The sequence below is a fragment of the Neodiprion fabricii genome, chromosome 7 (genome assembly GCF_021155785.1).
Source record: "Neodiprion fabricii isolate iyNeoFabr1 chromosome 7, iyNeoFabr1.1, whole genome shotgun sequence".
Lineage (NCBI taxonomy): Eukaryota > Metazoa > Arthropoda > Insecta > Hymenoptera > Diprionidae > Neodiprion > Neodiprion fabricii.
This window is the reverse complement of record NC_060245.1, coordinates 21,773,508-21,801,120: the sequence shown is the minus strand read 5'-3', so window position 1 is coordinate 21,801,120 and position 27,613 is coordinate 21,773,508. Positions and strand designations below refer to the sequence as shown.

The 27,613-nt window shown below is 38.6% G+C and overlaps 1 protein-coding gene and 1 long non-coding RNA gene across 2 annotated transcripts in view; one reads left to right on the top strand and one right to left on the bottom strand.

Moving 5' to 3' along the window:
• LOC124186157 overlaps positions 1-27,613 on the bottom strand; it is a 68,017-nt gene that overhangs the window by 11,887 nt on the left and 28,517 nt on the right. Inside the window, exon 2 of the long non-coding RNA XR_006871570.1 lies at positions 17,992-18,133. This is a non-coding gene — a long non-coding RNA (uncharacterized LOC124186157). The remainder of the gene's footprint in view (positions 1-17,991; positions 18,134-27,613) is intronic.
• On the top strand, positions 27-27,328 carry LOC124186131 (lachesin-like). Its single transcript, XM_046577559.1, has 10 exons — positions 27-185; positions 5,389-5,483; positions 10,991-11,097; positions 12,932-13,117; positions 18,012-18,095; positions 20,133-20,256; positions 21,797-21,934; positions 24,394-24,513; positions 25,967-26,137; positions 26,603-27,328. Exons 2-10 carry the CDS (start codon positions 5,414-5,416, stop codon positions 26,923-26,925), a joined length of 1,323 nt encoding a protein of 440 aa, XP_046433515.1. The 5' UTR covers positions 27-185; positions 5,389-5,413; the 3' UTR covers positions 26,926-27,328.

The window sequence follows — 27,613 nt, the reverse complement described above, 5'->3', positions numbered from 1 at the left end:
GAGGCTCCGACAGTCGAACGGCAAACCTCAATGAAAACGCACCGCTCAAACTCGGAGGGTGTCATTAGAGTCACGTGCGCACCCTAAACCGGCAACTTTACACAGTTTCCAAACCCCCGAACGAGACGCAGGTTTAACAACCCCAGACCGCTGAAATGATTATCGAGATCGTAATCCCTCGACATGTAAGTTCCCTTCTTCGCAATCACGATCGTTTCGTTCGATTAATTTCGGGATTCGCTGTCGTCGTCGAATTTTCATCTTCCAGTGATAAGATTTCATCGCAAGTGCGTCGCGGCGTAAAGTGACGAGTGCGAACTTTCTCCCTACGTATCCGGGTCCGAAAACGATCAGTGCGAAAGCTCCGATCAACGAACATAAAAGTGAAATCGCGTCTTGCTTCAAAATTTTCTCTACTCGTTTAAATCTTCTTCGTCTTCTGGCTTACTCGTCTTAGAAAATCATTTATCGCGCATATTTCTCCCCCAATTTCACGGTATTAAAATATTCCTTAGGTTCGCAGTGCGGAGGGTGTATCTCGGACGCATAAATCAAGCTTCCGATCCTCGTTCTCGTCGTCGCCAAAACCTTGCTTTCCATCCCCTTCTCACCCAGTTGCACCCGTCGTACCGCGTCGCGTCAAATTTTCCACTTGATCCCTGTTTACCGGTTACAATAATAACAAAAATTCCAGCAACAGCGATAATAATAGTAACAGTAATACCCGGACAATTAAAAATTTGTAATCAGGGTGAAGAAAAGCGATTGGAAAATAAAAAAAAAAAAAAAAAAAAAAGAAGATCATTCGCACAGCCAATGGCAGCAACGAACACGCGTGCTAAAGCACCTCGTATGATCCTATCCGGCTAATTAACCGTGCGGAAGATACACGGAAGAACTTTGCCCCGTAGTTCATAATTACGAAAAGAATGAAAAATAATGGGTAGAATAGAGTTTTCCCGCGAGGTTGGCTACATATATTTATATATTTTTTCTATCTCTCTCGGCCTGTTCCGCAACCGGCCGAGACATAAACCGAGAGAGAGAGAGAGAGAGAGAGAGCGAGGGAGAGAGAGAGAGTAAGGAAGATACTTTAGAAAAGTTTTCTCTACCACTAAACTTTTTCACCGTAGGAAACGAAACGCGGAGGCAGATGTGTGTGCATTCGAATTCCTGTACGTTTCCATATATATATATATACATATATGTAGACACATGTGTATGCGTGCATACGGTAGATATAAAGGCGCGGTGAAACCAACGGAAATTTCTCGTATCGTCGTCGTTGCGAGCGATTTGCAAACTCGTTTTCTAAGAGACGAATGGATAACAGTTGCCCGGATAAAACGACGTCTGGAGTAACGGAGCGGGCGAGAGATCCCCATTCCTACTCACTCTCTCCTCGACTCGCACGTATCTGCTGCTGCACGGTGTAGATATAAGGGAGACAGACGTTCCGAAAACGATGTCGTTTCTTCAAATTCCTTTCTTCTCTCTTCTCTTTATTCACCCCAATTTTACTCTCCTCATTGGTTCGAATATTTCAGAAACCCGCTCGGTTTCCCCATGTTTTTTTCCATCTTTTTTTTTCTTGCTTATCGTTATTCTTGTTTCGTAATCGTCGCGACGCATTGTCGAGAAAAATTTCACCTCGCTCGTCAAATTGATCTCGCCGTTGAGAGGCAAAGCTGAGTCGGAAGAGAAAAAAGTAAAAAAAAAAAAAAAACCGACTCTCATTTTCGCACCACAACTTTCATTCTATTCGCAGAATTTCGCTTCTGGAGAAACGGATAAAAATTTAGAGGAATGGGGGTAAAAAAATAAACAGAATTTGGAGAAAAAAACAAAAACAAAAAACGAATACTCCGTTGGTCGGTGTGATTTTTTGTTTCTTCTTTTACTTTTTGGTGCGTAGAAAAAAAAAAGAAAAAAAAAAAGAAAACGGTACGACTTTCACGGTATTTCCAAACAATAAACCTGCTAATTAGTTTCAGCGTAACGACGTTATTATTTGTATATAACTCAGTCTTGCAGAAGCCTTAACGTCATAATATTTACCCTCGAAGCGAGAAGTAAGCGATCCCTCACCACCTTATCTCTCCGTTTATCCGGATAAATATCAGCACACAACATTATATATATATATATATATATATATATATATATACATGTATGTATAATATTCTGGTGAAAATTCACTTCTGGAATTCCCTTTGAAATTTATGGAATTGAAATTCCCTGTCCTCTCTTCTGAGGTAAATTAAAAAAAAAAAAAAAAAGAACGAAAATCAGAGAGCGAGAAAGATCTGAAGTAAAAGAGTGAAAAAAAAAAAAAACAAAACAAAATCAGTCAAATGAAAAATATTTTTCTCATATTTTATAAGTGATAATTGATTCGACCCTAAATTTTTTGTTTCATTCAAAATTCCGTATTAGGCCACAAAAAACGAGTTTCAGCGTTTTCAGATTGGGAGATTCTTTTGTTTTTTTTATAGCAAATATAACTAAGGGTTGATCGAATTGGGGTAAAAAAAAATTAACACGAAACTCATCAGTGAGCCACATTTTTAATTTTTTTCACCAACGATCGTTTTCGCGATCGATTTGCTTCTTCTCCCCCCCCCCCCCCCCCACGCCCCTTTCTTTCCTACCGAGGTTCTTCTTACATCCGCTGTTTTTGCATCGAAACAGTGACGAATCGAGAGGGTTGAGACGGCGTGAAGATAATCCTTTGAGAAATTACGACGTCGGATTACCGAATGTTGCGGCAGCTGTTTCCACGATTGACTCAACGAACTGCGACGAATATTTTCATTCGTTAATTAATTCCCTTTTCGATGTTAATCATACGGGATGAAAAAAAAAAAACGCTAACGGATGTCGAACGCTCGTCGAATCGACGTTTAACAACAAAAAAAAAAATCAAAAAAAGAAAGCGAATTCAGAAAACAAGTAGAAAACAAGACCGTGCAAAACGAACTACGCAGGGTGGATGGAAAATCGAGTCGCGACTGCGTGCAGGCGGTAAAAGGGGGTGTGGCAAAAGAGGGGTGAGGATCTCTCACCCCCCCCCCCCCACCTCACCGTGCGAAGTTATCCGGGATCTGACGCAGTTGCTGAAAGTTAGACGTTAGAATGCAGAATCCGAGACAGACGACCGGCTAAGACAGCCGGTAAGCTGTGGCCGTCTGCAAAGTATGCCAGAGTAGGAGAGGGTGGGAGGGAGGGAGAGAGGCGAAACAACCCCTAGAGGAGATAAACCGAGGGTTGAAAATTGCGGGACGTTCTCGGTCGGTGGTTGTTCGAATTCGTCGGATCGGTCCCCTCCCTTACCCCCCCCCCCCCAATAATAAGTACGGGGTGCAAGCCGAGAATGAAGAATGAGAAAGAGAGGAAAAGGAAAATGAAATGAAATGGGATCGGAGGAGGAGGAGGAGGAGGAGGAGGGGGAAGGGAAAGGGGCAGCATCTGCTTTCAATCAGACAAACATATTAAATTAATTAATCAACGTCTCGCGGCGGCTCTTACACAGCCGATCTTGTGCATAATCGAGGAATAATTCCCCCTCGCCCCCGCCCCCCTCCTCACCGTCATCGTCCCCGTTTCAATCCCTCGCGCTTCGCTTTTCCGCCATCGTCGCAGGGACGATTGAGATGTTTTTTATACGCTTACATTTCTCATCGAGGAATTAGACGCAACGAATTTTTGGAATGAAAAAAGAAAGAAGAAACCACGTGTCTGACTGAGAAGGGAGAAAGAAAGTTGGAGGATGGAGAAACGAGCCTGTTACGTGTGACGAAATTTTTGACGGGGTTGGAAGAAGAAAATAAAAATAAAATTCAGGAACAAGGGTTGTATAAGCCAAGTTTGAAGAAGTCGGTTAAGGGGTGGAATTCAGAAGTTGATGACACAGGGCTTAAACGAATCATAAATGAAAACAGATCTTAATTGTCGGAAGTTTGTTAAAAATTTGAAAATTTTCGTTATCTTCACGGTTAATGTGGTTCTTTGGTCAGTCCAAAGTACTTGGCTGTATATGAGATTTGGAGTGATTGTTAATAGGAATGAAGTGAATCCTCTCGTTGAATATCAGACCAGATTACCGGCCGAAAAGGCGAAAACGAATTTTTATAAAATTGGATTTTTGACACAGCGCTTATGGCCGTTTCAATTTTTTTTTTTTTTTTTAACGGAAATACTGTCCAATTATTTCACAAAGTTCATAGATATTCATAGGAAAACGAGATAATGGTTGTTGGAATAATGATCTTTCCAACGATATCTTGCATTCCGGAACCCGATGATTATGTCACGGAATTTGAATATCGCGAATAGCATTTTAACATAACCTGGATAGACTTGTTACTAAAAATAACAAAATGAAGATTGAACCGTTGATTTTTTATTGAAAGATATATGAAAATAATGGTAGCTGTAAACTAATATCGCTATTAATTGTATCCGACGACATATTCTCAATTGTAACGTGCAACGTTTTTACAAAAACAAATCCAAAATTCACAATTTTCCCTCAGTTTTTCAAAATTTCAAACTTTCGAAAACGGACGTTTCAATATAATGAGAAAATTGTTTAAAAATTCCTGTGTACTCAGAAAAATCAACAAATTCATTTCGCATGGTTAAAAACAAGAAAAGAAAAACACTCCCTAACAATACGTTAAGTAACGTTTTGTTTAAGCAATTCATTGATAACTTTTGGGCGTTACTATTATTATTAAAATTCAATTTTCTCGTCGCTTCTGTAGTCATTGATATCTTGTCCAATTTTTATCTTATCACAAAGTATTCGATATCGTCGACGAGAATCACTCTTGCTTGAAAACGTAAAGCCAATTTCTTGTAAACCGTACCACCATAATTGTACAGTACTATAAAAAATATCGATATTTGCATTGGATGATAATCAACTTTAGGAAAATACCGCAGGTTCCTTGTTAATGTATTTTTTCCCCCCCTTACGCTCCATTCCTTCATTTCTGTTACGGTTTTTTCACGAAGCATTTACAAGAACCGTATTCACCCTGAAACATAGTAATATAAATTTTCGTATATTAATCACTGTCAATTTTGTGGCTTTGCCTCTTGGCCTCGCCCGTACAGCGAGAATCTTTTCATCTCCGTTCATCGTCTCTTTCTCTATTTTCTCTCTTATTATTTATCTTTCGTCAGTCGACCCCCGTGGCTCAAGCTCGGATCAGGAACTGGAAACAAACGACCCGTGATATGCGATTTTCAAGAATATCAAAAACACCCGCGGCGTTTTCACGTGTCCGAAAATTTAAACAATTTTTTTCACGCGACAAATCCTCCTCGATATTTTCGTAAACGCAAACTTTTGAAAACGTCGGTATCCTATGTATTTTTCAGCTCGATCGATGACTGGATCGGCAAAATGGTGGACCGGAAGAAGGGACTGATCGCGATGCTGATAACACTGCTTATATACCCGAAGGATAATTTCGGTAAGTGCGGTCTTTCGATTATTTACAATCTTGGAAGACGCGTCCGGTTAACTTCCGTTCGAAGAAAAAAGAACAAAAAAGAACAAAAAAAAAAAAAAAAAAACGCCATACTGGCGTAAGGAACAAGAATAATGCTGTGATACCAAGAACCGTATACCTAATTTCCTGAAATACAAGTAAAACCGGAAATTGGCGAAACTGCAAAGACTCGAAATTCCTTTATTATTCGCCTTTCTGCAACGGCACGCGGATTCAACGATATTTATTATTATATACATATATACGTGTTTACATATATTCTCTGGAAGAGACTCGGTGCGCCCTCGACGTCCTCCCATTTCAGCCTCATTTTTCCTCCCCCTCCTCCTCCCGCTCCTTCGCTTCAATTCCTTTCCTGCCACCGCGCGTCCAACTGACGTTTGACAAATGATCATTGTGCTTGAAAATATTTCTATAAACTCGGTTCTGCATCTATATATTATACGTATACATACATACATACATACACATATATGTGTATACATACACGTACCTCGACACGTAACGCTAAAACGTTGCGATTCGCCGATGCCGTCGCGTCGCGTTGCGGCAGCTGATCAATGCTCTTCGGAAAAGTTTTTTCTTAATCTTATTTTCATTTTCGCTTTTACCGTTTTCCAATTCTTTTCGTTACTTTATTTTATTTATTTTTTTCTTTCGTCCGTTTCTCGGTTCATTCTTGAATTTTTTTTTTTTTTTCTTCGTACACATGGCAGATATAGTTTTTGTTTTTTTTTTTTCACTCTTATTCTTATTCTGCTTCTCTTACCGTACGACAGCTCGTCCCGTTTATATGTACGAAAAAAAGTTTCCAACTTTGACGAAACCTCGATCTGACAATCCGCGGAAGTTTTTTTTTTTTTTTTTCTTTTCGTCACCTATCGAATCCCATTTTTTACACTCACCCATACATACGTTCGTATCGTTCGTTGAAAGCCGAATGAGAAAACGAATGAAAGAAATTTATCGGCGGATCGGTATCGGCCGATTTTTACAGATGATGACGAATTGCTGTCGGAGAAATTTACGTTTCTTTTTTTTTTCTCCAAAACTAATCACTTTTTTGCTTTGCGGCAACAGTGAAATTCAATAAACACGGATTGCAAACATTTTCCAGGAATCTTGTGGATTTTGAATTTATTCAGGAATACGATAATATCAGCGATTTGTCGGTAAAAGTATGACAATTTTAGAACAACAACGTCTGTTTTTCTCCTTCTTTAATTTATGCATGAATTCATCTCCGCATCAAACTTCAACACCAATCGGATAATAAGTCAGAATTAAGATATAAAAAAATATCTACCGTAATTCACATTCGACGAATGGAAGTGACGATTGTTATTTGTTTTTTTTTTTTTTTTTTCAAAACGTCATGGTCAAAATTGACGGTTCTATTTTTTTACACGATGAAATTAATAAGGGTGTCGTTTTTTTTTTTTTTTATTTTTGTTTTCAGACGGTTTGATCAGTTCTACAGAGCAAATGTTCTACGGAATATCTTCTATGAAAACATTTTTCCCGCAGAAAAATATTCCGTGCAACAATTTTCCTGTAAAATAATTCGTGCCAGATTATTATTTTTTTTTTTTTCCATACAAATTTCGAATTCAAAAAACGAGTGTTAAAAAAACAAATACTTCGCGTAACATTTGTCGTGTATTACAACTGATACACAGATCGGTAGAATCGATCCTCCTTCGTTTTTTCTACACTCATCTAAAGCGCGACGCGATGTACGGAACGAAATAACAATTTTTCAAATATTTGCTATTGTTCGATAAGACAAAAAAACAAAAAAAAAAAAAAAGAAAGCGAAAATTGAACGCGGACTGAGGCGTCGATCAGTGTCGGTACGCAAAGGTAAACATCGAACAATTTCAGGTATCGAAATTAAACACCGTACGGAATATTTGTCCGCGTATAACCGTCGCGCATATACACATTGAACACATAAACCCACACGAATATACAGAGAAACGATATTCATTTTAGAGCATCGGGGAATGTTGCTGCCGGTGCAACGGCGTTATAAGCACGTAGGCAATTATTATGGCACGCGTGCGATCGCACGAGTTGCACTCCGGGGTAAAACGGGTTCGCACAGCGGGTCTCAATTACACTTACCGAGGGCGGGGGGGATGTAAAAGGGGTTCGTGTATGCACGTAGCGATTGAAAATTGGCCTAGAATTACGAGAGGAAAAGAGAGAATATATATATATATATATATATATATTGAGAGAGAGAGAGAGAGAGAGAGAGAGGGAGAGAGAACGAGAAACCCATCTGTTATATTTTTGATCTCGTTCCCACGCGGTCTCCGATTAAATTTAGTATTTACTCGAGTCCCGGTTGATGTAGCGGGCACAAAGCGAGTGAAAGCTCAAGTGGAAAAGGAGGAAAAGAAGGTGTTTAAAAAAAAAAAAAAAAAAAAAAGGAACGGTGGGGGAGGGGGGAGAACCGCCCTCCGCCTGATTTTTTCATGGCGTTTGTGTGTATATATATATGTATGTATGTATATATAAACGGACGTTTCAAGTTACATCCCCATTCAACGGGGGATGAATTTCTTCCCCGAATAACGGGTCACTCGCCTTGTGATATTATCATTGTCGCAGATTCCACTTTCACGCGGGATTTAACCGAGCGATATGCCGCCCAGATTCGCGGTTTGAACGGCAAATTAGAACACCTCTTTCAAACAACGATGCTCGAAATTTGACGAATTTTCAGTCGCGAGATACGAGGGTTGATCCAATTTTTCGAAAACACTGATACGACGCTAGTCAAGTTTTCGCGAAACTATTTTCCCGGACTCGCGAAAGGCACGAGGTAGACGGTTTTTTTTTCATTTATTTATTTATTTATTTATTTATTTATTTTTTTTTTGACCAAAATGAAACGACGTTTTTTGCAAGCACAAATCGGCGTAATATTTATTCTAGACAAATGAAAGCTTGTACGAAATTTGTATTGAAAATAGAGTTGAATCGATTGAAGCGAATGAAAAATTGGGGGGAAAATTTTACTGAAAAGGTAAGCAAAGAATCTTAGAAGCTTCGTTAGATGATATTAAAAATTTCTACAGCTTTCAAACGTACCTCGTGCAATTCAATTTTCATTAAAAACTACTAAAATTTCCTTCCAAAAATTGTACACAATTAACTGCTTCGTACAATTGTCAAACGCAATCGGATAAGTTTCTGCTTGTTGCTTTAAAAACTTGTATTATTTTTTGGGTGGATGAAAAAAAAAAAAAAAAAAAAGCAAGAGTGATAAAAATAAACAAATAGATCTCTCGAGCTTTCGGCTCCTGTCCGACAAGTCTGAATTCTCAGTTGGTTTGCTTCCGGTCCCACGGTGATTATCGCTTAAGCGTGTTTCCCGTGAGACTGTCTGAAAGTCTGAACGTTTCTGTTGCTCCTGTTCATCCGGTAGCTTCTTTCCTTGACGACGAGCGTCCCGCTCGAAACGCTTCGCCGAATTGAAACATCTCTCTCGTTTTCTGTTTTTTTTTTCTCTTTTACTTTCTTCTTTTTTCTGTTTTCTTTTTTTTTTTTTTTTCTCCTCCTTCCTGTTCCCAGCAACGGCTAATCCGCTGACAATATCGTGCCCGGCTTATTTCACGCGTGTCTTACAGCCTATCGTACAAAGTTCCTCGCAAGCTCAAAATATCCCGAATTTCGTCCTTTAAGCCGGATCAATTTTTTTTTTTTTTCTCCCCAAGAGACGCAACTTTTCGTGTTCCTCCCTCTCTTTCCCTTCGTAATCTCTACTCGATTGTCGGATCAGTCAATTATACACGTAATATTTTCACAGATCAGCATTGTGACTGACGAACGATCAGCGCGCGACATTTTTTAGAATCGTCGTTCAATCGTTATAGTTGTAATAGTCGTAAGTAGGGCACGTTTCCAATTATTTTTAAAGTTATAATTAATTATTACACCTGAAAATAAGTAACAAAATAGCGGTTAAGAAAATTCTTCTACTTGTCACATTTTTTCAAGTTATTATTATTATTATTATTTCGTTAAACATTCGGTGATCCCCTGTTTTCAACGTCGTTACGGATACTTGAGAATTCTTTACACGTTTAGGGCAGTTTGTATGAGACATCTGGAATTATTTAGTACATAAATTATTAGACAGAAATGTGACCGGCATATCATCTGCGTAAAGTGCCGTATAAATTTAAAGATTTTTTTAAAGTCATAATTTTTTAACAAATGTTCGGTAACTTGGCTTGAAATTTTTCTAGTTCAATGGCATGTATTTCTACTTTATTTTAGATAAAAATGAGTAAATTGTAAAATATTCGGGTTCGTGCAGGGAATACTTTAAGATCTTATTGGACGGATATTCCCAACCAAAAGTGAGTCTCGGTGAGAATATTGAACACTTTGCGATGAGATGAAAATTTGACGAAAATTGATCACTGCGAAGATGATAAGATACTTCGTTTTTTAATCATAATAATGCCAAAAAGTTGTTAATAAATTGCTCAAACAAGAATTTGCGTAACGAATCTCTAGTCAAATTTTTCAATGTCACATAAAATCAATTCACGGACATTTCTGACGACCCATGAATTTTTTTGGAATTTATGGCAATTAAAAAGAAAAAACCCGTTTTTGAGAATTTTGAAAAATAGATCAAAATTTCTGAATTTTTGGACAGTTTTCCGTAAATGGTTACACATCACACCGAAGAAAGAAGTCTTCTGACATGGAACGAGTACTTTCGTAAATAGAGCGTAAGAAAATTTTGGAAAACATAATGATTCAAAATCACGGAAAATTCCAAAACAAATCACATCTATTCAGAAAAATCAATGAATTCATTTCATATGAAACAAAAAAACAAACTTCACCAAAGATTTGTTGAACAAATTTTTGTTCAAACAATTTATTAGCAACTTTTTGTCACGATTAATATTCAAAAGAATCAACTCATCGACTTTTGTTTTTCAGCTTCTTATCTCATCGCGAAGTGTTCAATATTCTCACCGACTCTCACATCTGGTTGCGAATATATCCGTCCAATAAGTCCTTAAATCGATTGAAATAACAATTGTTTTTAATAAATTGGAACGAATGTAGCAGTTTTTCGCTGTAGATTTCTCTCTTCACTTACGCGCCGCGAAGCCGCGATAAAGGAAAGGCTGTTCGTTTCACGTCTGACAAAATTTTCACGCATCCGCGGACCGAGACACATGTGCCAATAATCGTCTGGCATCAAGAACTCGTGCGCAATGTTTTCACTGATACTGCACACCGCGAAGTAGTCACAGCCAGCGTATGGTCAGACGGTCAGTCGGGACTCGGCCACGTGCTCTGCTTGAGCACTCGTTCACGCGTCAATTCGCCGGAGAATAACAGCTACTGAAAGAGAAGAAAAGCGAGAAATCGCGGCGGCGTGGAGAAAGGTTGAAGCTCGAAATCTTATTCCTTGTTTTCACCCACAGGAGGCGCATTTCAACCCGAATTCTTGAAGCCGATCACAAATGTCACCGTTCCGATCGGCAGGGATGCCACCTTTACGTGTCACGTTGGTTATCTGGGTGGATATAGGGTAAGTAGCTCGACTTTTCAATAGGGTTAAAACTATTCTTCTTCTTCTTCTTTTTTCTTTTTTTTTATGGGGTTTGAAACGCGCTTTCTTGTAGTTTAATAATTTGAGAAAATCGGTTCGTCGATTGGAACGATCGCTTCTAATCGGGACTTGTATTTTTTTTTTTAGCGAAGCTTAACTTCTAGTGTTTACTGGAATCTACATTTTTATGGGGATTGAAACGCGCTTTCTTGTAGTTTAATAATTGGAGAAAATCGGTTCGCCGAATGAAACGATCGCTTTTAAGCGGGGCTTACTTTTTTTTAAACGAATTTTAACTTCGTATAGTTTCTGTATATATTTTTATTTCTTTTTTTAAATTCAATGATTTTGAGATATCTCGATGCACCTGGAATGAAAAAAAAAGATTCCCTGCCTTTCGAAAAACTTGAATAATGACAAAAAATGTTACAAGCTTTGAAAATTTCTTCACACAACAAGATTATTAGATTACAGTATTTTTGCCATTTAACAACTAACGTGGTTTGATTTTCTTTTTTTTGTTTTTCGCATTATCGCTAACTGACACTCAAAAATATACGTCCACTCTGATCGGCTGTAGAAAAAAAGAAATAAAATCGGCATAAATTTGAGGCTCTCGTTAAAGAAACGGTACCAGATAGTCCGCGTTCGCTTTCCATCGACAGCCACGGTTGAGTAGTCATGCCGAACAAAGTTATCATCGAATATTGTCGGTTAAAACGGACATAGTGGTGACAGGAAGTGGAAAACAATTGACAATGCTCGGTCGGCTGCGGCTCCTATCTCGGTAGTGGGATTGAGTCTCTCCCTGTCTCTCCCTGTCTCTCCCTTTCTCTCTCTCTCTCTCTCTCTCTCTCTCTCTCTCTCTCTCTCTCACTCTCTCGGCACGTTCTTCCGGCGTTGGGCGTTGGGGTGGAATCGGGATCGGGGATGCAGAGTAAGGAGAATACTGCAGCTATCGGTCGGATATTCCCTGCGCCATTGCACCGCGATTCGCATACAACGTATAGTATATTTCTCATAGCAAAATTTGAACAGTTTCAACGCAGCAACAGTAGATAAAATTTTTCAAGCCTAATTAAGTGGTTCAATTACGGTGCATTGGAATGACTAACAAATTTTTTACGATCAAACTGCCTGCTGTTCGATTCAACAGTTTTCGTTTTCACCAACAACAAATAAACATCGTGTGATAGTAAAGCACAATTTGTGCTGCGTGAATGAAAAAAAAAAAAAAAAAAAAAATAGTTGGTTTGCCTAACACAAAGGAGAAAAAATAACGATACGAGTTGTCGGTAAAGTAGCGCGTTCAAAGTCCTCGCAAGTCAGAGCTGGAACAGAGCCCATGTTGCCTAGTTGTGTGGATTTGTGGAAGCAGTTGTTTCGTTGTTTATAACTTATGCTTAAAAGTTGAGTGATCCGGAGTCGCGTTAAAGTGATTATACAACTTGACTACGGTGATATTATCGCTCGGTAAGTCTGCATTACCGATATTAGTTCCCCTTGGTGGTAGGCAACCGAACATACCGCGTCGCTCGCTCGAAAACATTCGGTATTACATATTTACGTCGATGAAAAGAATATTGTAAAAAGAAAATAGGAAAGAAAAAAAAACATCATTCGGAACTAACGAAGAATAATTATCCAGGGTACACGAAAGCGGAGAAAAAACCACTTTTGAAAGTATGACAAATTTCGCTAAGCTGTGTAGAGTGATAATGATAATGATAATAAGGGGAAACGTCGGCATATTTTTTCGCCGCGTTTCGAGTGGCAAAACCGATGCTCGTTGAGGATGTCTCGTGTGTTTCAGGTGGGCTGGGTGAAGGCGGACACGAAAGCGATTCAGGCCATTCACGACCACGTGATAACGCATAATCCACGCATATCCGTGTCGCACGGCGATCATTCAACGTGGAGCTTGCATATAAAGGGTGTACAAATGGAGGACGCGGGTCTCTACATGTGTCAAGTCAATACGGACCCGATGAAAAGCCAGGTAAACCGTGACTCCCGTCCCTTTCCTCGTCCCTTAACTCGCGGCACATGTAATATCATTCAATAACGCTTAATAAGGTTTAACGACGCCCAACGACGCTTAACGACGCTTTAGCGCCATTTAACAAGGCCGCGCCGGGCTTTTGATCCTTCGCCCCAGGGTTTGTGTATTTTTCTAATAACGCGGAGCGCAGCTAATCTTCTCTTTGTCCACGACCCTGTATCACCCCTCTGTGTAATCTAGTTTTATTTTTTCTCTCTCTTCTATTTTCTTTACTTCGCATTTTTTTGTTACTGCGTTTTTTCCTTTCACTCCCTCCTGCTGATTTTCATCCCTCTTTATCGGGGATTCTCCCTTTTTTTTTTTTTTTCGACGATTCGAAAACCCCGATTGTACAGATATTTTATACATTCTGAGATTACGTGCATCGCTTCATTTATCCCTGTACACAAGTGAGGAGGGTTCGTGTTTTTTTTTTTTTTTTTTGGTTTTCTTTGGTTTTCTTTTTTCCTTGTCTCTTGAATAATTCAATACTCAAATCGATGTCCAACGCAGCGATTCAATGTTCTATTACACAGTAAACAACGAATGAAATCCCACACGAATAGGTAATTTTACTCAATGGATTCTACACTCGACGAACATTTGATTAGAAGAAGCGATTTATTCAGAATAGTTCAAAGGTATATTTTGGTATGGATATTCGTTCAGATTTCGAGAATATCTCTGAGGCTGAAAATATTCTATCCGGTTTAATAAGTATCAGTGTAATTTATTTAATACAGAGGAAAAGAATATCTAGATTTTGTGTTGATTTCGACAAATCACGTCAATTCGATTAAAAATCATTCCTGAATAAAATTTCCGAGAATAACGATACGAAATCATCAGCGGCGCGATTCCGACAAGTACAGTTTGACAATGAATTCATCTGGTATCGTTTGAACAATTTTCTTGTAGGTTTCTTATTCGAAAAGTTTTTTTAAACCAGTCGTAAAAATTGGAGCATGGTAAAACGAGCAGTAAGTAATGTGAGGATGATCAAAAATCTATGGAAAGGTAATAAAAATAACAATAACAATATTAATAATAATAATAATGATAATGTCGATAACAGGGTGGCAACAATTTTGTTCAAATAAAATTCTCCAACTTTTCCCCGACTTTTCCCGTAAAAAAAATTTAGGATTCCCTCACTTTTTCCCACGAAACTTGGTTAATGTTAGGCAACTTTTATGACCAAAAGCTCCAGAAGTTGTGCAACTTGAATATATAAATTTTGATCTAAAAAAAACGCATAGTATTGCTTCGTTTTAAACGAATAATTAAAAATCGAACGATATCGTTTTCGAAAGTTGGCTCAATTGAATTTACGAAGCATAGACGGAGTTTGAAAAGGATTTGTGAAACAAAATTACGTTTTTCCCCATGGTTCATCATAATTCCCTGACTTTTCTCGACAGGCCAAATTTCCCGACTGTTCCCGGTTTTCCCGGTCTCTCGCCAACTTGAATAATAAACACAGGTCTGCAAGGAAAAAAAATTGTACAGGTTTTTGCATACCGTTTCTTACAGATTTTTACTCCCCGACACCGGGAAAAATACTCGAAAATTTCCATCGCGTCAGGTTTTTTCTTGAACTCGTGTTTGCAGAGTTTCATTTCGAGTGAACCTCCCTTCTAATTCGATATCACATATTTTATTCTCGATTCTATGAATCCTATGCAAAAGTGATTTCTTACTTTCATTTAACATGTATCAGAGCGAGACTCAAGAATATATAAAATCAGGGAAAGAGAAAATGAAAAGCGGAAGCATGTTCGGAGAAGAACAGATTTCGTAGTCAAAAAGAACGAACATGGAGTGTCAAATACGTTGCACGAAAAAAATTGTTTGTTCAATTTGATTAGAAATATTTTCTAGTTCGTTGTAACTAAACGTTGGTTTCTTCGTCGTTGTTATACTTTTTTTGTTTTTTATGCAGGAACCTTCTATCTTGCAACAACACTGTACTGTACGGAAGAAAACGAAAGTAATTTTTGGATTCACTACATTCGATAGCAAAAATATCGGTCAAAAACATCCCATACTCGTGATATGAAATGTTTTTTCTTTGCCGACCTGTGCGAAAGAACGAATAAAAATAAAAATAAAGAAGAAAGGTCGGCTATTGATTTTGCGAAGATCGGCGATTAGTTATTTAACGGTTTACGGGCCCGCGGCGTCGTTGTAATCTATTAACTATCGGGGGCTTGGTCCAAAGCTCGGCTTCTCGGGCCAAGACCGTGTCCTTCTCGCGGAGGGAATGCTGCACCAACAGCACCAACAGCAGCAGCGACTGGTCCAGCGATATCGGAAATTTAGCGAACGGCGTGGTAACGAATGAATCACCCCCTCGATATAGCCAGACAACCCCTGCTCGTAGGTTACACTCCTCGCCTAGCCGCGTAATGTCTAGGGCAACGCGTAAACTCCGTCGAGCCTTGTTTATTGGCTGCACTGTCACGAAATCTAACTTACGTCACGCGTGCCCGCCTCTACCCGAATTCCTCGTTCACGGAGAGGGCGAAGGCGGAGGTTTCGACTGTCAAACGAAGGGATGAAAATTTTGTTGCAAAAAATAAACATGCCGAATGTCAAGGTTTTTTTTTTTTTTACCGCAAATTTAGCACTTGGTAATATGCGCACAGTGGTTTTTACTTCTCATCAACCTCACAAAACCTCACAAACTGATTTTGCGTTGCAATTGCCAAAAAAAGAATCGACAATACCTCGTTTTTCGTAATTCCGTCATGTACTTTTTCCTCTGAATTAATTTTTATAAATAAGCAATTGTGTTTTTCTCATTTTACACATTTATTTTCAAAAAGCGTATAAATATTTTCTTGTTCACAAATTTGTTGTTCCTAGTTTTACGTAAATTATAAGTTACTCTAGCCCGATTTGTAAACTGTTATAAAAAATCTAAATCTATCTGATGCGATGATAATTAACTAGTTCTTACACCCGGAATGCATAATTAATTCCTACTAAAATTGACCGCCAATGGTTAAAACGAAGGAGAATTTCTCCTGCTAGTCAACGATTTGTACCGAGTACAGATTTGATTCGATGCCTTCGCTTTCTAAGGGGCGTTTACTTCCTGTTTTCATTATCTCCGCGTCTCTGGCGCAGCAGTCGGTCTCTAACTTCCGTTCAATCGGCCTTTAATCGCCCTCATAACAGTCTCTTATTTTCCCTCCGTTAGACATAAGTTAAAGCTCAGCCTTCAGAGCTTTTCAGCCTTCGTTTTTCGCCCCTCGCGGCGTGATTACCGATTGTAGACGAGCTTTTTCCCGCACCCTTCGTTTCTCCTCCTCCTCCTCCTCCTCCTCCTCCCCCTTCTTCTCCTCATCCTCGTCTTATCCTCAACCGTTTACCACCGCGAATATTCCCCCGATTTCCCCCCGTGAGAGAAAGCTACTCGACGATTTCCTCCCGCCGAAATCTGTAAGTCCAAAAACTCCCTTCGATTCGCCGTTTTATCTCGGAAATTCGCTTATCATCCGCAATATCCGTTTGAAAAATCATCCCGGATGAAATCCCCCCTCAAAAAATCCTCCTGAGAAAAAATTTCATCGGGCAAGATCCCCCGTCGAAAAAATTCTCCCGAATAAAATCGCCCGTTAAAAAAATTTTCCGAATAAAATCCCCCATTGAAAAAATTCACCCGAATAAAATCCCTCATTGAAAAAAAATTCCTGAACAAAATCCCACATTGAAAAAATTCCCCCTACAAAATCTCCCTTCGTCCAAAACATCCCCCCTCAAGAAATGCCCGATTGAAAAAATTCCCCTGGAAAAAATGCCCTTTGAAAAAATCCCACCTCCACAGTATTTTAACCTTCGGGCAACGGTAAATTAGATATTTATAGGGGAAAATTTTCATCGGGAGTATTTTATACCAAAGATCGTATTGGGGAGATTTTTTTGTCCGAGTAGATTTCGTCACTGTAAGATTTTTACCAACCGATGCAAAAAGTAAAATAAAAAATTGTAAGCTGGTGCTACGATTAGGGCGAATCGCGTTCTCTAATTCCTCTGCAATTTTCACCCCCCCGTGTGTGCAATGCGAAGGTTTTTTTCACCACTCGAGAAACACACTCGGGTCTAGTGGTTCCTCGACAGGAAGTGCACACTTCAAAGACTCGACTTGTGTCTACAGACTACGAGAGTTTGGTTGTCGGAGGGAGGGTTGAGATCTTTTTCCTTTAAGAAATCTCGAGGGTTTCTTTCACCCCACGCTCACCCAAAGAAAGAGGAGATTTATAAACCTCGCTCTTTGACAGTTCCCGGAAGATTCGTCGACGGGGTGGAGAGAATTTCTTTGAAGAAAATTATTTAAGGAGGTCCACATATATCATACGATTATATTGCCAAAATCGAATTACTTTCACCCATAGTATTGAAACATAATCGCGCTTTGAGTTTTGTTTATTCAATCGTTGCATTCGTAAGTTGCAAAGATGTATTCTCGTACACGTGAATAGAAAATACGACTGGTGTTTACAAAAATAAATCTTCAACATTCTCAAAATATTGTTAATAACTCAGTGGAAGCGTTCAATTTCATCCCACCAGGCTCATTTTATAAAAAAGATTATTTTTCACCAATTTGCGGATCAGGTTTTTCACCTTTTTTTTTTTTTTGTTTACATCAATAGTCAATTCAACGTCGTACGATTCTAGATTGTTATTCATATTGTTGGAGTCTTGTGATTTTTGACCAATCAACCGTTTCAAAAAATCTTACACTTGTAAACGTACACCTCATTTTATATAATCACGGTTTCAATCATCCATTTTACACACGTATCGACGTATTCTTCACTCACCTATGATCCGTTTCTCTCAGACAGGCCGTTTGAACATCGTTGTTCCGCCGGATTTCGTCCCGGAGGAAACTTCGGGTGACGTCATGGTCGGAGAGGGTGGCCAGGTAAGAAAATACGTCATCCTTCTGATTTCAATTGCATGCTGTTAAAAAAAAGACCCAATAATCATTAAAACATTTTGTTTCACTAATTTTTCACTGAAATCATGAGAACGATTCATATTTTGCGTATTCTTCGATTTTTCGGTTCAATTAACATCTAGTGCTAATAATAATAGTGTTTCTCTATAGTTTTTTTTTTTTTTTAATTGAATTGTATAAAAATCCTCCCGGTTCAACTCTCATCTTATAAGTTAATTTGTTCGTATAATTCCTGTAACAAGATTACAACGAAGGTTATACTCGGGTTTTCAACCCCTGTCCAAACCCTAAATTCACTCGCATGGGGCGTGGTTGAAATTCCGAATTTGCACAGTTCCGAAAACGCCAAATTTCAAATTTTTTGGTGGTGAAACGAAGAGATCAAACTTCGACGAAACATCAAAGTTTCGGATGGTCCGAAACCCGACGCTCAAAGTTCCGAAAGTGCGCAAATGAGAAGATTAAAAAATCCGTAACATCGAAATTCCGAATTATCCAAGATTTGCAGTTCCGTTTACCGCTTTGATCTTTCTTTGTTTCGGATTTTCAATATTTTTACGTTTGGAATCCTGGTCATTTTGATTATCGATTTTTCTCATTTTCTACACCCACTAGTTGAATAAACTTGTCGGAATTCCACTCGACCGAAACTTAATTTTTCGGAACTTTACTCTATCGTAACTTGAATTTTCGGAACTTTGATCCGTCTTCTTTCCGACCATTAGAAACTTTGCTGTTTCTTCAAAGTTACGATTTCACCACTTCAACTTTCGCCAACCAAAAAACCCGGAATTAGGCGCATTTGAAACATCAAAAAATCGGAACTTCAATCCCCCCTCAACCTGCATATATATACAACACACACACATACCTAGATACGTATCTACTCTGTGCGCAGAAAAAAGCTGTCACACTTGCACCGTGAAGTAGACAAACTCGGAAGTAAACACCCGCGAAAACGATTTATGCACACACACACACACGCCCACGCAAAGTGACAGAGACGATTCGCGGAAGGAAATCAGATTAAAATAAAGAAAAAGGAAGGAAGGAAGGAAGGAAGGAAAATGAGAAAGAGAAGAAAATTAGAAAAAGACGTAAAAGACGCGACGACGTCTCGTTCGCACACCTCTTCGAGTCCTGCGGTTTCGTTCTGCGACGGAAGTACACCTGTAAACACCCACCTATATATATATATATGTATATATATATATGTGTGTGTGTAAAAGGAAGTCTAGAGGACGAGGATCGAGTGGCGAGAGGTGTACCCACCCGTCGTACGTGCAATAAAAGTAAAAATAAGAAGATACGCCCCGCAAGGAAGTGAAAAGGGATGGAAAAGAAGAAGGGGAGGGCCCCGCTGGCCAAAGGGAGAACTTGTGCATCGAGGAAGGTGGTAAAATTCGTACCTGCGTAGACTCGCTCTGCCCGTGCCTTCTTTATACATACACGAGCTTCAAACCCGCTACCGAACACAATTTTCACAATTTCACACAAATTTCCGTATCTCGTTTTGAGGACCCTTCGCATCACCTTTTTTTTCCCCATTTGAGAAAAGCAAACGCGGAAAACGTCACGGTTTTCCCCTAAATTTACTCAATTCTCTCACGGTTCGTGCGGTATTTCTTTTCTTTTCTTTTTATCTTTTCTCGATTCGTTTCTACGTTCCTTTATACGTATACATATATACATATATATATATTCTTCTGATCTTTTGAGCTGTAAGGGGGAGACAATGAAGGATAGAGATAGAGATAGAGAGAGAGTTGAAAAGAATAAAGAAATGAAAAATCGTTGACATTTTTAATGGCGAGAAACGAAAATGCCGTTTGTTTTTTTTTTTTTCTTTTTTTTTCAGAAAAAGAACTTTTTCCCACCTTTTCTTTTCGAGCATATCAGGCGTGTTTTAATTCTTATTTATTTTTATCAAATCGTTCACCGCTCTGTTACCATTGATTGACCCACCCGCGCGTGTGTGTCCGTGTGTGTTTCGAATCGAAGGTGAAGCTGACTTGCAGAGCGCGAGGAACACCGGCGCCCAGGGTAATATGGCGACGGGAGGACGGCCGGGATATAATCCTTCGGGAACCAACTCCCGGCGGTATACCGATTCAAAAGACGCGCAGTAAGTACCCCCCTGTCTACGATCCGCGTACATGCCGCATTGTGCGGTGCGACGCATCCACCTATGATGTATGTAACGCACACACGGATGGATGAATAGGTGTAAATAACACATATGTGTACGTCTGGCGTAAGCTCGCTTTCTTCCCTTTGTTGCGCCGCGTGCAAGTTTGCGACATGACATCCTTCCCGATCGTGCATCGAAAATAAGACGTTGGAACGGAGGAACTGGGAAGAGGAAAGATCCGAAGAAAGTGTGTCGTAAAGAAGAAAAAACATCTGATACTTGGACGGAAGAATAAAATTATAGAATCGCGTGCGGGTTGTTTTTTGGTTGGTCGAGTGAATAACTTGAAAGTTTATCATGTATTATGAAGTCGTGGGGGTTTTTTTTTTTTTAACCCTTTGAGCTTTAATGCTAAGGATAATTCTTACCACCGGATATTTTCTATCTCCATGTTTCGTATATTCAGAGAAATTTTCGATATATTTCTTCGCGGTTTTTTTTTTTTTTTTTAGCTATTTCTGATAGTACGCTGACAGGTTTTCAATACTCGAGAGTAATTGTTGCTATATAATTTGAATTGTTGTTGTTGTAAACAAATCGATCGAAAGAAATCGTGAAAATTGAAGGAATAATTCATTTCCGTGAAAGTTACTTCTCTACATGTGTACATGTTTTACATGAATTATACAAGTTTTTTGTGATCGCTGATTACGAATCTGAAATCAGATTTTGAAAATTCATTATATCGAATCCAAACAACGATTTCGAAAATCTGTCGATAGAGGTTTTTATCGTATTCGATTAAATTGATAAATTTTAAATTTTCGTCCACCATGTTGGATTTACCATCTAGAATTTACAAAAACTGATTTCAGATTCGTAATCAGCGACCTCAAAAACCACAAAATGTTATCTTGATACAAACTTCGACTCAGCACAATAACGTGCGACTCAAAGGGTTGAATCGAATGAAATTTATTACACGTATCGTTAAACCGTCGGTAAATTTTAATTTTTAATCTACATATGTTTTCAATACAACAATTTTGCAATGTATACAAATGAAAATTTGTTCGCTTTCAACGCTCCATTTTTCACAGACGTGGATGAAATTCGTGCGGTTTTCTCGATTTACTTGTTTGTCTATTTATTTTCCTGCTTATTTGTTTATTAAGAAAAAATTTCAACAAACAGGAGACTCGGGACTCAATGTCATACCGATATATGTACACATATAATAGCGTAAACTTTGGCCGTTGTGTGGTTTCGAACTTCGATCAGGGGGGAGAGCTGCAGCTAAGCAGTTGCTAAACAGTTTCAGTTTTCATGATTGATAATTTGCAAGGTTGACTTCGCTCCCGCTGCACACGCTCGTGTTTATATCCTCCCGAGACCTGTTGGAGGTATTCCTCCTCCTCTTCCTCCTCCTCCTCCTCCTCCTCCTCCTCCTCCTCCTCCTCCTCCTCCTCCGCCTCCTCGTCCTCCTCCTCCTCCCCATTCTCCCGCTCCTCTTACTCACACAGATTTGTTGCAGATATGCCAGTGAGTCAATACGAGGGTGAGATTTTGAAGCTTTCAAAAGTTTCGAGGGCCGAGATGGGCGCCTATCTCTGCATCGCGAGTAACGGCGTTCCTCCGACCGTCAGCAAAAGGGTCATCATAAACGTTCATTGTGAGTAAATTCGTCGATAATGAATGCGAGGTTACATCGTCATCGATTCAAAAGTCGTAAGGATACTAATAGAAGGATGAAAAACTCTTTCAAAAATGTCCAAAAATGTCGTATACATTATTATTGTATCAATGACGGTCAACTCGAATCAGACTTAAAAAGAATGTTTTTTAATTCCGACCGGCTCACCCTCCACATATTTCGAAAAATAATTCCAACATTTTTTCAGATTTTTATCTCAATTCTAACTCGTGCCCCAAAGAGGGTGGATCTCATTCAACCCTTTCAGAGGCACATCAAATTTATCCAACGAATTTAGATGAAATTTGGTATCGCGGGGTTTCTTGGGTCGCTGATTACGAATCAGAACTCAAAATTACAAAATTCAAAATGGTAGATCCAATGCGGCAATATTCAGTGAATTTTGGGATTTTGTTTCACCGTATTGGATTCGCCATTAGGAGTTATCAAAGGGAATTAATATCGAATTATGTGGAGCCAATTTGGGGGGCGAGCCGGTCGAAATTCAAAAATGATCTTTTTAAAGATCACCCTGCTATACGTATTTTTTTAATGAAAACGAATCTCAACTGATAAGACGAGAGCGTTTAAAAATTATAAAACTTTAGAGCTTTTGATTCCATTCCTATGTTTTTCAACTCATTTTCTACACTATAGGAATTTTCATACATCCCGTGAAATTTTTTTTTGTTTTCATCAGTCGTTCTGGAAACTTCAAAGTACCGGCAAACGAGAAAAGTGAGCATAAAAACAACGAAATTAGATTAAAAACATCAGAGTTTAATTAATTTTAACGTTCCTTATACGATAAAACTTTTTCTCAAATTGTCAGTACCAATTTTAGCTCGTCTTGTTAAAATTTGTTCAGATTTATTTCTGTCACGCGTAATAATTAAGGAAGCTATTTCATTCGTGTTCGTTATCAAACTGGAAAAATAACATCGCTAGATATTTTTTAAACGCTTTTTTTTTTATTTTTTCTATTTTCTAATAATTATATTCATCCTCAATCGCGACGTGTTTGAAAATATTTTATCGATCCCGAGACTAAGAATCCTGCTATTCCCTTACAGAAAGGCTAATTATAATCTTAAGCTAAAAGGAGAATTAGCCAGACTAAAAGCTTGCAGCGTTTTTTACGGAGACAATTGTCCTCGGTTTTTCCAGTCGGTTATTTAAAGTTAACTCGGTCGGTCGGTTCTCTTTAGCTCGTAATGTGCCAATTACCTCTCTCACTCTCTCTCTCTCTTTTTCTCCCTTTAATTCTCTTTCGGAATGCCGCAAGCGCGTCTCTGTCTCCGAGTACAACGAGTGTATTTAGCTTTGAATATTATTAAATTTCACTTTTACAATTAGTTGTACAATCTCCTTCGCTTTATTCATTTCAAAACTTGCCGTCGTGGCGGTGCTCGTTAAGAGCTTAGGTATATGTATGTACAATTAAGTTCTACAAGTGCCTGCAGTGAAGCCGAGACGCGTTGCAGAGTCGTTTAAACTCCCGCGTGGAACAAAGTCTAAGAATCGATACGTTAAGATCGCTCTTCTTACTATACGCGGTGAAACAAACCGTCGGCAGTCGATTAGCATCAATTTTCACCCAACCATCGGCGCGTAAATCGCGGCTTCGTTTCGGCCGATTAAACTATGACGACTGATCTCAATATACGTGCGATGTGAACGTAACCCTTAAAAAAATTACCTGTCGTGAACGATACAAACTAAAGTCAACCAAAAATAACCCAAGGCAAAAATAATTCAGACAAAAATAATTCAAGACAAGAATAACTTGGAGAAAAATTACTCGTAAAAAAAATAATCCAAGATAAAAATAACTCGTGTCTAAAATGACTCAAGGCAAAAATAATTCGAATGAAAATAACCGATGACATAAATGAATTATGACAAAAGTAACTCAAGATAAAAATAACTCATGTACAAAAATAACCCAGGACAAAAATGACTTGTGCTAAAAATCACCAATGACAAAAATAACACAAACAATAATAACTCAAGAAGGAAATAACTCATGAAAAATTAACATGAAAAATAATATTAACCTTAGGCAAAAATGACTAATAGTAAAAAAAAAAAAAAAACTGACCCAAGACGACTAAAATTGAATTTAGTTCAATTAAATTTCATTTCAAATATAAAATTTTCTTCACGGGTTATTTTTGCTATGTGTTGTTTTATTCATGATGCGTGGATTATTTTTCCGTGGGTTATTATTTTTGGAGCATTTGGTCCAGGTGTACCTTAAAATATTGTTCTGCGGGGCAAACTTTTTCGCTGACTCGAGGATGGGTTAAAAATTTTGCGAAAACAATCGCGCCGCAGAGGTTAATCCTTTGAAACGTTTTCCCGCCTGCAAGCGACTCGCTACTTCATTCTCCCAGGTCGCTAAATCACCCCTGAATTTTACCTCGCTTTTTCATCAGTTCCCCCCGTGATACACGTGCCGAATCAACTGGTTGGCGCTCCACTCGGAACCGACGTTGTACTCGAGTGTTTCGTCGAGGCCTCGCCAAAGTCCATCAATTACTGGATCAAGGACAACGGTAAGATGGTTAACCGATTCTTTTTACCACAGAAAAAAAAAAAAAAAAAAAAAAAAAAAAAAAAAAAAAAAAAAAAAAAAAAAAAAAAAAGGGAAATGGAAGAAAAATTGTCGAAAGAAATTTTTTGTTAATCCAAACAGATGTCGTTTCACTCGATTATACAAATTATTGTTCTCACCATTTTCTTTTCTTGTCCGTGGAATCAAGCAGCAATTCTTTCAAACGAAAAAAGCATATATTTAGCAAATTCAAGTAATCCGTTCTCTTCTCGTAGCAGCTCGGAAAGATCCAATTCAAATTTTCTTCGTACGTTTAAAACCGATAATTTTCCAAAAGACGAACGTTTCGATCGTAACGATCCATTTGCTGGTTTCTCGATTTTTCGATCTCTTTTTCGCGAAGAAAGTGCTTTGAAAGTCGGTTCGTAGAAAAAGACACAGATCCATTCTTGTTTTTTTTTTTTTTTGAAAGAATGAATCTTCGCTATCCAATTCCAAAATCGGCAAGGTTCGGTTTGACGATTTCGTCCCCTTCCTTCCTTCCTTCCTTCCTTCCTTTCCCAAAAGCCTCAAGAAACCCTCGATCCAAGTACGATACAGTTGTTAACTGGGTCGGGGCGTATTATCTAAATTCGTATTAGTTCAGCCTTAGTCCCAAGTGCAATTCTCGCAGAGTCATTAGACACGGACTCGCCTCTCCGCTTGGAACTTAGCCGTCAAGTTACAGTTGTTATCGTTAAAAGATCGGCACGGTCGAAGTTTACTTGCGGTAGATACCAGCAGCTATATCGAGAGACTGTTTATGCACTTCTAAACTCGCTGTTACAGCTGCAACATATTCTAATCCTGCGCTCGAAGTCACTCAAAACCGCTCCAAGTCGGGTTCAAAGCGATTTTAACCGTACTCGAGAAATCGGTAAATAAAACAATGGAATTCTCATCGTAAACGATCCGAAGACTCAAAGTGCACAATTTTTGATCAGTCTTATCGATGCGATAAAAATCTTAAGCTACATAAATTTTTTTGAATAATCGGTAATTCGGTTTTAGATCGGAAACTCGATTCTCTTTACGGTATTTCGATTTTCGGTTTCTATCGGCATGCTGTAAAATCCTGCGAAGTATGTTTGGCAAATACGGTTTTAATTTTAAAAATAAGCGGTCGAGTTTTGATTCAGCAATAAAAACAAAACGCAACTTTTACGATTTTTTCAAAATTCATTAACAAACGATATCAGCTATTATTATCCGTCGGAATCAGCGAATGAAAAAATTTATACAATAACGTATTTATGCCTCTCATGTTTTTACCGTACGACAAAGTGTTTGATAATTTTTCACTCACATCCTGAGACAAGATCAGCTTCAGCGAAATGTTCGGAACCTTCTCTCAGTTCCTCTTTTCTTCCGACAAATTTCTGCCCGCTTAATCAAAGCCGATTTCGATTATCCAGGGGCGATGATAATATCGAGCAATCGTCACGACGTGCAGACGGTAGCAAAATCGGCATTCGAGATCAGGATGACTCTGACTGTGCGGAGTTTCCACCACCAAGACGTTGGATCTTACAGATGCGTGGCTAAGAACTCGTTGGGAGAGGTGGAGAGCAGCATCCGGTTGTACGGTGAGTGGCAGGCGATATCCGGTCGCGTAATATCCGATTTCACGAATCAAATGCCCGGAAAAACGAATGGGATGAAAAATGAAATTACAGCCAAGCGATGAAGTGGTGAAAGTAAAAAAATTTCAAAGTCGCAAAAGTTCGTCTACTCGAAACAAAGTTTGAATAATTTATGAAAATTGGACCTACGGAAAAGTTCAAAGTATACGCGAGTAAAGTGTATTTTTTATTTGTTCCTACGATTTGAAATTTGTTTTTTTTTTTTTTTTTTTCTCTTTACCAAACTCAGAATTCTTTCCTAACCATCGACTTTTACACATTTTCGAATTTACCTGTTTTTGATAACATCTGCGCAATTTCGAGCCATCCGTTCCGCGACTAGATGAAGAAAAAAAAAAAAAGAAAAATAAAAAAAAAAAGGAAAGAGAGAGAGAGAAAAAAAAAGAGAAAACTGCCAATTTTCCGCAGAGATTCCGGGACCGACGAGAACGCAAACGGCTTCCTGGCCTAGCGGTTTCCTCGACGAGGATGAAGAAGCAGGCGTCGACGTCTACGGTTCGGACGAATTCGAAAAATCTGACGGCAAGCAGTTGCAGCCGATCGACAACACGGTTTACGGCCAGGCGGCTAATCCCACAGTTTTTTCAACCCCGTCGACGAGCGTAAAGGTCGCAAAAAAACGGCCAACCTTCATCGTCGGCTCTTCGTCGACCGTCAATCGCGAGACCTACGTTCTCATGACGGCGACCCTTCTCGTTCACGTGTCTACCGCTAATTTTCAGTGGCGTTGACGCGTACGCGAGGGAGGGAAAAGGAGAACGCAGAGAAAAAAAAAAGAGAGAAACAATCCAAGATGAGAAATATATATATATATATATATGTATGTATAAATAAACAACAGCCTTGGATTATGGTGGAGAAAAAGTGAGAGATAACACAATAATATGTATAATCTGTAAAGTTTCGTCTGTTAATTATTAATTATAATGATAACAATAACAATAACAATAACAATAATAACAATAATAATGACGATATCATTGATAATTGTGATTCACGATTATTCTCATATACAATTTATCATCGATCTCTTCGTTTGTCATCGAATCTGGGGAAATTGTTATTGCAGCTTGAGCAGTTTCTTCGAATTAAAATTTATCCGAAGTTTTAGATTTTTTAATAACCACGCACGTGTTTTCACATTCATTTTCGTTCGCGTTCGCCGTAAAATTACGGTGAAAAAAAAAAGAAAAGAACGTAACGTACCCCAGAACGGGAGAAGAAAAGCTGAGAAAGAAATCGTTAAAATTTACGGAAAATCGTAGATTTTGAAAAGCCTGAAGTGTTTGAAAAAATGTATGATATATATACATCGTGAATGGATATCTAATCGCGGTTGGATCTTTTTTTTTCTTCTTTTTGTATCGTTCAACGTGTTCGAGTGAAAATATTACTACAGTGTATATAATAATGTATAGT

Excerpts from the sequence above, each read along its gene's own strand:
- LOC124186131 (XM_046577559.1), top strand. The coding sequence starts at position 5,414 with ATGGTGGACCGGAAGAAGGGACTGATCGCGATGCTGATAACACTGCTT. Across the intron at positions 5,484-10,990 it reads ATACCCGAAGGATAATTTCG|GAGGCGCATTTCAACCCGAA; the intron begins GTAAGTGCGGTC and ends TTTCACCCACAG. Across the intron at positions 21,935-24,393 it reads GGTCATCATAAACGTTCATT|TTCCCCCCGTGATACACGTG; the intron begins GTGAGTAAATTC and ends CTTTTTCATCAG.